At 43.7% G+C, this 9061-nt stretch overlaps 1 protein-coding gene across 1 annotated transcript; it reads left to right on the top strand.

Annotated features, from left to right (window-relative positions):
• The first annotated feature begins 429 nt into the window (after positions 1 to 429).
• Positions 430 to 4292, top strand: IL9 (interleukin 9). Its single transcript, XM_049858489.1, has 5 exons — positions 430 to 543; positions 666 to 701; positions 787 to 819; positions 2483 to 2614; positions 4182 to 4292. The coding sequence occupies exons 1-5, from the start codon at positions 430 to 432 to the stop codon at positions 4290 to 4292; spliced, it is 426 nt and encodes a 141-aa protein (XP_049714446.1).
• The last annotated feature ends 4769 nt before the right edge of the window (positions 4293 to 9061 follow it).

Here is a 9061-nt window from a genome sequence, read left to right as displayed (position 1 = left end):
CCCTCACCCCCCAGCCCTCCCCTTCATGTGAGCGCCCACGACTGGCTATTATATCAGCATTTCCAATAATGTCAAGGGGGAAAATACAGACCTAGGCTTTCATGGAAAATATTCTAACTTTCACAATCAGAATCCCTGCCTTAAAAAAAAGTATGGTTTTAAGATCTTTAACTTTTCCTGCAGCATGTCAGTATTTTTTGAAGAGTATCTTTTCTGAGGAATGATATTTCCCACCACAGTGTAACACTGTCTTTGTCAAGTGACTCAGCTTGATTTTTTTTTTTTCATTATCAAGTGGCCCAAACTTACAGAGAAAAAGTGGGCTCTTGGTATCAGTTTGATGTCAGGGTTTTTCCATGTTTGGAAAGGAGCTTTAAATATGGCTTGATTCAAAGGTGCCTGCAGGTCGACTTCTAACCTCTTGTAAAGATGCTGCTGTCCACTCTTCTGGCTTCTACCCTGTTCCTCTGCTCCATGGCTGGGAAGACGTGTTTCAGCTCGTGGGGGACCAAGGATGTCAACTACCTCATCCAAAAGCTGCAGGTAGGTTTTGGAGGTGGGTGTGGACAGGGGTAGACAGCTACTGAAAATTTAAGTGAAATATAGGAGGATGAAAAAACTTATCACCCACTGTGGTTTCTTGTCTCTTTGTCCATCCACCTTAGGAACATCCACCTTCCAAATGCGAGTGCAGCGGCAATGTGAGTAAATCCTCTTTTAAGAACTTTCCCAACTAATTTTCATTTTTACTCCTGGAATCTTCACACTGAAAATTCTCTCTTGCAGGTGACTGATTGTTTGTGCCTTCCCATCCCTTCTGTAAGTAGAGTAAAAGAATAAAACCTTCATCTCGTTTTCAAGTAAAAATGAATTGCTTTATTCTCTCTTTTAAGTAAGAAACTGTTCATTTTAGTTGTGACAGACTAATATTCTCTTTTAAAGCCAAAAAACCAAAACCCAAACCCAGTGCGGTCCAGTCGATTCTGACTCATAGAGACTCTAGAGGACAGCGTAGCACTGCCCCACAGAGTTGCCAAGGAGCGCCTGGCGGATTCCAACTGCTGACCCTTTGGTTAGCAGCTGTAGCACTTAACCACTATGCCACCAGGGTTTCCCTTTTAAAGCCAGGCTCCTGAAATTCTAGACTACAAAAAGTTTCTCTGCCCCTATAGAAATTTGAACATTTTTTAATGTTTTAAAAAGAAGCTTGGCTATCTTTTTAGATTAGTGGCATGTGCAAAATTAAATCAAACGGGAATGAAGACAGAAATTGTATAACTCATACAGCTTTCTGACCGATTTGCCAATAGCTCCAGGGTTGTGAGACAAGGTAAATAAATTGACGCCACTTAATCTTTCATCCGGCACAAACTATGACTTCCCCTGAAGGCCTGTCTACTTTCAGCCTCCCTCTTTCCCTCCCTCCCTCCATTCCTTCCTTCCCTCTTTCTTTCTCTCCTTCCCTTCTCTCTTCCTACCTCCCTCTCTTCCTAGATAATTTAGGGTTTTTTTATTGCTGTGCTCAGAATCCCTGGTGGCGTAATGGTTAAGCACTATGACTGCTAACCAAAAGGTCAGCAGTTCAAATCCATCAGTTACTCCTTGGAAACTCTATGGGGCAGTTCTACTCTGTCCTATAGGGTTGCTAGGAGTTGGAATTGACTCTACGACAACAGGTTTGGTTTGGTTTTGGTTATTGCTGTGCTTTGGGAAGATAGAGTTTCTGAGATTGTGGGTGGAGGGGAAGAGAACAGGGCTCTGAGAGGGGAACTCCCCACTTTGACAGAGAAAAACGGGAGCAAAAAGGTTCTGATTCTGTTGTTCTTAATTCAAATGCCACATAGACAGATGGACAGATGGAGGAACGTGGTTAGTGTAAGGAAAAGCCACTTATCCAATTCATAGTGCTTGACTTCCTCAAACAAGGCCAGGGATGATCTGAGCTTCTCACCCCAGCTGAGGTCAGACGTCATACCCATCACGGTCCATCCATGAGATGAGTATACGATGCCTTCTGAGGAGGAAGCACACATTTATATCCTACCCCCAGCCTCCTTGGTTTATAGTCCAAGATTTTAGCTGCTGCTCGAACACTGGCTGTGTTCAACTGGCGCACCTCATCAGGCTGGTGTGAAAAGGCTGCTCCTGTCTCTGTATTTTCAAATCCACTATGACAGGACTTAGAACTTGGGAGCATCAGTTGAAAAGGAGACTCAGAGCTGGCTATTTCCAGAACCCACAGGCCTCATGTTCCCTGGATGGAATATTCAAGAAACCTTCTTCAGGGAGTGTCACTGTGGAAAACTGCCTCATCTTAAAATATTGAAGATCATTTCCTAGAATGGCAAGGGGTCTGTCTAAAAATAATGCAAGTTTGGGTTACAATGGTTCAATTAAAATAGTTTCTGAAATCATCCTCTTTGTGATTCCTTCTCAAAGCCTGTTCTCTCAATGTTTCTTTTCACAATTTCTTATTTACCAGGACGACTGCACCACACCGTGCTTCCAGGAGGGGCTGTCCCAGCTGACCGACGAAACAGTGCAAAGCGAATTCACACTGAGTTTCAACCGGGTGAAAAAAACGGTCGAAGACTTGCAGAGGAAAAACTGCCGAGTGAGTTTATTCTTCTATGTGATTTGCTGTGGTTAGTGATTTTAAAGTGAATGTTGCCATCAGTTCTATTTGAATGACAAAGGTTGATATGGTTGGAATTGGTAGTTCAAGATTGATAAGGGATGTCTAAGAAATTTAATCAGAATCAACTAGAGTTAAAGTGAGATCTGCCTCCAGAGAGCCCATTGTTTCTTCAGGTTTAAAAAGGCTTTTAAAAGTATGCTCACACCTATGTGGCCACCTATGTGCTCTCCACTTATGGAATAATGAAAGAATTCACCCTAACTGCCATTAGAAGCTAAGGTCTAGAGAATCCAGGGCTACAGCTCCATAATACTAAACTATTCTAGAGATTCAGTTTGGTTACTGAATGGATGTTGTAGCCTGTAAATTAAAGGGGATCTCTTTTTGGTTGGCTAAGGAGGTGTCATACATGGTGTTGCCATTAGTTGGAATCTACTCAGTGACAACTGGTCTTTAAGAAGCTACATAAAGAGAAATGGTTTTTAAGAAACCGTGTAAAGAGATCACAGGTGGAAGCTTGCCACTTGCCCTAAATGTCCACCAGATGTTCTTCTAGTCTTTAGAGCAAGTATTTGATCAGCGCTGACTCTGGTTGGGGGAGTGGGCCCCGTGGACCTTTTCTCAGCACTGGGCTTCCTTGAGTATTATATTAGCATTTCTACCTGAGACCAGCTCAACAGCCCTTACCTTAGCTGTTTAGCAGCATGGTGAGTAGTGAACGTTATCTTTATTGTGTTTCTACCACCAATAGCCTTCAGTTCTAAGTGTTTAATATATACAGTGAAACCTGTGAGAGCTGCAACTCAACCGGACTATCTTGTTTTTCTGGGTCTCGTAAGTTTTCTGCCTTTGACAGGGTGCCGTCTTACCACTTTTCTATGGCCATCAATGGAAAACATTTGAGTTTTCTTTCTCTGTCAGGTTTCCATCTTACACAGGTTCTGGCTTTCACACATTTTACTGTACTGTTTCATTGAGTACCTAGCTTAGGCGACATCATTAGGTTTATCACCCTCACTTTATAAAGGAGGAAATTGAGGCTCAGTGAGGTAAAATGATTTGCCTGAGGCCACATACTTAACAAGTGGGCAGAGCTGAGATTTAAACCCGGATTGGGCCTATGTGACCCTAAAGTCTCCATTCTTAGCTGTTATGCTATAGATGGGCTTGGAAGGAGAACCAAAAAAGGCAATGATACAATGTTAGGCTCCAAGGACTTCCAAGGAAAGGTTTCCTCTAATGGAGAGATTTAGGACGACTTGACAGGTATCTAAGTGTGTGTGTGTGTGTGTGTGTGTGTGTGTGTATGTGTGTATGAACAGACCCACAAAGTCAACCACCTGCACTGTCTGCACAAAATGCTAGCCCTGGACCATCCGTTTGTTCTAGGTCTCCACTTCCCTGCCTGTCCATCCCGTTTCCCACCAACACCCTCCACACCCCACCGGGCTGTGGCCAGGGTGGTTCCTGGGGCTGCTGGGTTGAGTACTGCTGGGTTGTAATGTTTTAGTTACCCTGTCATTGTCAACTTTTATTCCCACAGACTTTTTCCTGTGAACAGCCATGCAACCAAACCACAACAGGCAACACGCTGACATTTCTAAAGCGTCTCCTGGATACTTTCCAGAAAGAATACGGGAGAGGCAGAGTATGAAGATGCAATATTATTTATTCTATTTATTGAATTTAAAATGCCACCTCTTTAAGCTGTTGCAATTTTAAAAACAAAATAAACTACTCTAAATCAAAACCAGTTGTAATAATTTGTTTAAAGTTTTATGATTTATTTTGGAATAAATATACACAAAAAAAAAGAAAGCTGGTCTTTAGATTTTTTTTTTTCTTACTGTCTAAAAAAAGAAAGCTACAAATTTGGTCAATGGGCAGAATGGGTCAAGGATTTCTACAATTATAATAAGACCCTTTATCCTACATACAGATGTGAAGGCCTGCAGCACAGGTTGTAGGGTTCACAGTTATGAAGGGTATATACGGGGTTCTGGGTGGTGCGAACCAAAAGGTTGGTGGTTTGAACCCATCCACCAGTGCCACAGAAGAAAGGCCTGGTAATCTGCTTCCATAAAGATTATAGCCAAGAAAATCCTGTGGAGCACAGCTCTACTCTGAAGCACATGGGGTCATCGTGAGTTGCAATCGACTCGACAGCAATAGGTTTGGTTTTGGTTGTAGGGGTACCCTAAGAGCTGCTGCTAGGGGAGGCTGTGAGCAGGTCTGAGACCTTGCTCTCTGTGGGTGCTGGGGAGGGAGGCACAGGACTGGTGAGGGGTTGGAGTCCTGAGAAACCAACCATGCACCTGACATGGGAGCAGGCAGCACTTTGGTAAATCCAGGAGTTGGGAGATTAGACTACTCAACAAGGCGGACATGTTCAAAGTTAAGAGGAAAGTACTTGAAGCTAAACCAGGAGCAGTGGCCTGGAATAGACCAGTTGGGGTCATAGTACAAAGCAGAGAAACCCTGGGATCAAACACAGTCATCTATTCCCCTGACATGTTCCACTAGTATACACACATGCCGGGCCCAGTGACAACTGAGGGACTGACCCTAAGGGATCCTTGAACTAGGCTGTCTGGGTGGCGTACTGTGGCTGCAGCTATCCATCTCACCTTAATCCTGCAACCTGCTGCCCAGTACTTCTGGCTTCTTTTCCAGAACACTTCTTACCTTCTAAGATTCTCTCTCTTTTTTTAACGTATCATGCTTATTGTACGTTTCCCCTTGCTCAAATACCAGCTCTCCAAGGGCAGAGAACTTAGGCATCCTAAGTGCTTATATAGCAGCTGGCCGTACAAATAGCGTCTGAATGAATAAAGGCCTTTGAAATGCAACAGTGAAGTACAAACTAGTGTCTAGGTCAGGAGTGTGCGCCCCTGGAGGAGAGACAGTACCCAGAACACATTACAGGATCTCAGAAAAGGGAGGTCCTTACAAATACCTCAAGGCAGGCCTGGCCACTTGGAAGGGGGCAGACTGCCCACAACCACTCTGTTCAGCCTCCCTGGCTCTGCGTGATGGACAGGTGCAAGCAGGGTTGAGGTTAGGGTTGAGTGGTCTGACAACAGAATAGCCCACTTCCACGACCTGTGGGCGAAAAGGCTTGGGAACAGTGTCTGCTGTTATAGGATAAGGTCTACTGAGGAGAAAGCTACTGGGGAAGAGTATTTCATTTTTAGGTACTGTCAAAATGAGAATTGTTCCCTTGCCTTGTGGGCTAGGTTGTACTTGGATACTTTTGACAACAATAATATGGAAAGTTCATAACACGAAGAGACAGAGTCTCTCAAATGGCTTTGCTTGGCTTTTATTTTCTATCAGTTACAACATCAAGCAATATCTGGGTGTCACTTGCACTACAAGCAGTTCTTGGCCAAAGGTGGGATTCTCTGATGACCTAAATAACCCTGGTCCCTGCGGTCATGTGCCCCCTTAAGCTTTGCCCACCATCAGCCAACAAACCCTCTCCAGCATAGGGCTGGTGGAGACAGAGTTTTTGCAAAAGAGTCCCAGGTCAGGGAGTGTTTTATTATCTTCTCTGGTACAGAAATTGTGGGTCCACAGTGAAATCCAATCATATTTTCTAAAGCCTTAGTTGGGACAGAAGAGCAAATTTCTCAGTTATTTATTTATAGAGACATATATACCAAAGAGCAACAAACTGGATTTCTAAGTCAAGGGATTCCAGTTGTTACCTTTGTTCCCCTTCGATGCTGAAGGCTATCAGGCATCTTGGCATGGGACACAGACCTAAGACAGATAGTCACAGTGTGCTGGCCCGTCTGCTACCTAGGAGAAACATAAAACATTATAAGGTAGTGATGGGTAGGTGCATGGGTCGGGGGCACAGGTTCAGCCAAGGAGGTTTTCTGAGCTTCTCTCAGACAGTGGGTGTTATGGATTGAGTTGTGTTGAAATATTGAAATATGTATTGGAATCTCAACCCCTATACCAGTGGATGAAATCCTATATGGAAATAGGATTGTCTTTGTTATGTTAATGATATATCAGTGTAGGGTGAGTCCTAAACCTAATGACTTCTGCATTAGAACAGAACAGATTAGACAGAGACAAGCAAGAACCAACAGGGGAAAGGTAGATGTCATATGAAGACATACAAGAAACAGGAACACCGGGGCTACAGAAGCTGCAAGAAACAAGGATCTTTCCCCAGAACCAACAGAGAAAGAGCCTTCCCCTATAGCTAGTGCCGGGAATTCAGACTTCTAGGCTCCTGAACTGTGAAAAAATAAGTTGCTGTTCTTTAAAGCCACTTAGGAAATTTCTATTTTAGCAGCACTAGGAAACTAAGAAAAGTGGGTATGAGCTTCATGTTTCAACTGAATATATATACTAATTTACATACTATATATATACTAATCTATTTATACTAATGTGTATATATATATATATATGTGTGTACTAATATATATATGGAGCCCTGGTGGTGCAGTGATTAAGCATTCGGCTGCTAACCAAAATGTTGGCAATTCGAATCCACCAGACTCTCCTTGGAAACACTATGGGGCAGCTGTGCTCTGTTCCATAGGGTCGCTATGAGTCAGAATAGACTCAACAGAAACAGGTTTTTTTTCTTTTAAATATATATATATATTCTTATATATACACTAATATACATATAACCCAGAAAAAAACACAAAAAAACCAAACCCGTTGCTGTCAAGTTGATTCCGATTCATCGCGACCCTATAGGACAGAGTAGGACTGCCCTATAGGGTTTCCAAAGAGTGGTTGGTGGATTAGAACTGCGGACCTTTTGGTTAGCAGACTAACTCTTAACCGTTGCACCACCAGGGCTGTAATATACCCAATAAAAAAAATACATATTAGTATTATATATATTATATTAACCCAGTACATGTATATTGGAGCCCTGGTGGTATAATGGTTAAGCGTTCTGCTGCTAACCAAAAGGTCCGCAGTTCTAATCCATCAGCTGCTCCTTGGAAACACTGGGGGGCAGCCAGAATCTGTCCTTGCTGTGATCTCAGGTTAGCATTGCTGACGTGGGTGTCTTTGAAGCTGCTGGTGGTAAACCACGTTGAGTAACACAATGCAGCTCTGTGTCTGGGGCCACTCATTCAGAAAACCCAGTCAGAGGAGAGGAGACATGAGGACTGCCACGTGACCGTCTGTCAGGGAGTTGCAGAAGGTTCTGTCCCTCCTGAGAGATGTCCAGGGTGGGGAACCAAACAGTGCCTTTGGGAGAGTTTTTCCACTACTTGGAAAACTACGGAAACTAGATGAGTCAGAATCGACTTGACGGCAAGAGACCATAGGGCACTGAACACAGTATTCCAGGTGTGGGTGTCTTGCCTGGCTCTCTAGCTGAATTCCCACTGACAAGGTGCTTTCCTCCCCAGCACCTACTACTACATATGTGTGATAAACAGCAGGTGCTGAGGAAAAGGTATATCAAATAATGAAATATGACTGATGCTAATTGATGTGTGTACTAAACATAATCTTATTTCATCCCACTAATAACTCTAGGAGATAGTATCACTATGACCTCTGTTTTATAGATAAAGAAACCAAGGCTCAGAAAGGTTACACGCATTCTCCAGGATCCCCCAGTTGGTAGGAGTTAGAGCAGGGATTCAACCCTGGCTCTATCTGATTCTAAACCCTGTGCCCTCTCCAGTCTGCTCTTCTTTTATTCTGTTTCAATCAAGTGTGTAACTAATGACCTAAGGCCAGACGAGCTGTGGCTTGACATCAAGGACAAAAAAATGTAAAAAAAAGCAAGACATCATTGAAAAGATTGGAAAGAAAGAAAAGGCCAAAACTGAAGTCAGAAGAGACTCTGAAGCTTGCTCTTGAATGTAGAGTAGCTAAAGTGAATGCAAGAAATGATGAAGTAAAAGAGCTGAACAGACCTGCATTAACAAAGCAGCATCTCTCTAACTCAGGCCCCACCTACAAAATGTGGGGGAGGGGCACTCTCTCCCAAAGGCACTGTTTGGTTCCCCACCCTGGACATCTCTCAGGAGGGACAGAACCTTCTGCAACTCCCTAACAGACGGTCACGTGGCAGTCCTCATGTCTCCTCTCCTCTGACTGGGTTTTCTGAATGAGTGGCCCCAGACACAGAGCTGCATTGTGTTACTCAATGTGGTTTACCACCAGCAGCATCAAAAGACACCCACGTCAGCAGTGCTAACCTGAGATCACAGCAAGGACAGATTCTGATGGCTGATGATGGTTTCAGAACACAACTGGGAACACAACCCACTGCCACAGAAGATAGGCAGAGAAATGAGCCATGTGACTCAGCACCACAGATTAGCTACCAGCGTAGCTGGGTGGTTTCCCTCAACTTTTCTGCAAAAGTTGTATAACCCTCAGTGTACACCCCTGCAGACCAGCTCAAAGGAAGAATCCAGG

The sequence above is a fragment of the Elephas maximus genome, chromosome 2, assembly GCF_024166365.1.
Source record: "Elephas maximus indicus isolate mEleMax1 chromosome 2, mEleMax1 primary haplotype, whole genome shotgun sequence".
In the NCBI taxonomy this organism is placed as follows: Eukaryota; Metazoa; Chordata; class Mammalia; order Proboscidea; family Elephantidae; genus Elephas; species Elephas maximus.
This window is presented reverse-complemented; position numbering and strand designations above follow the sequence as displayed.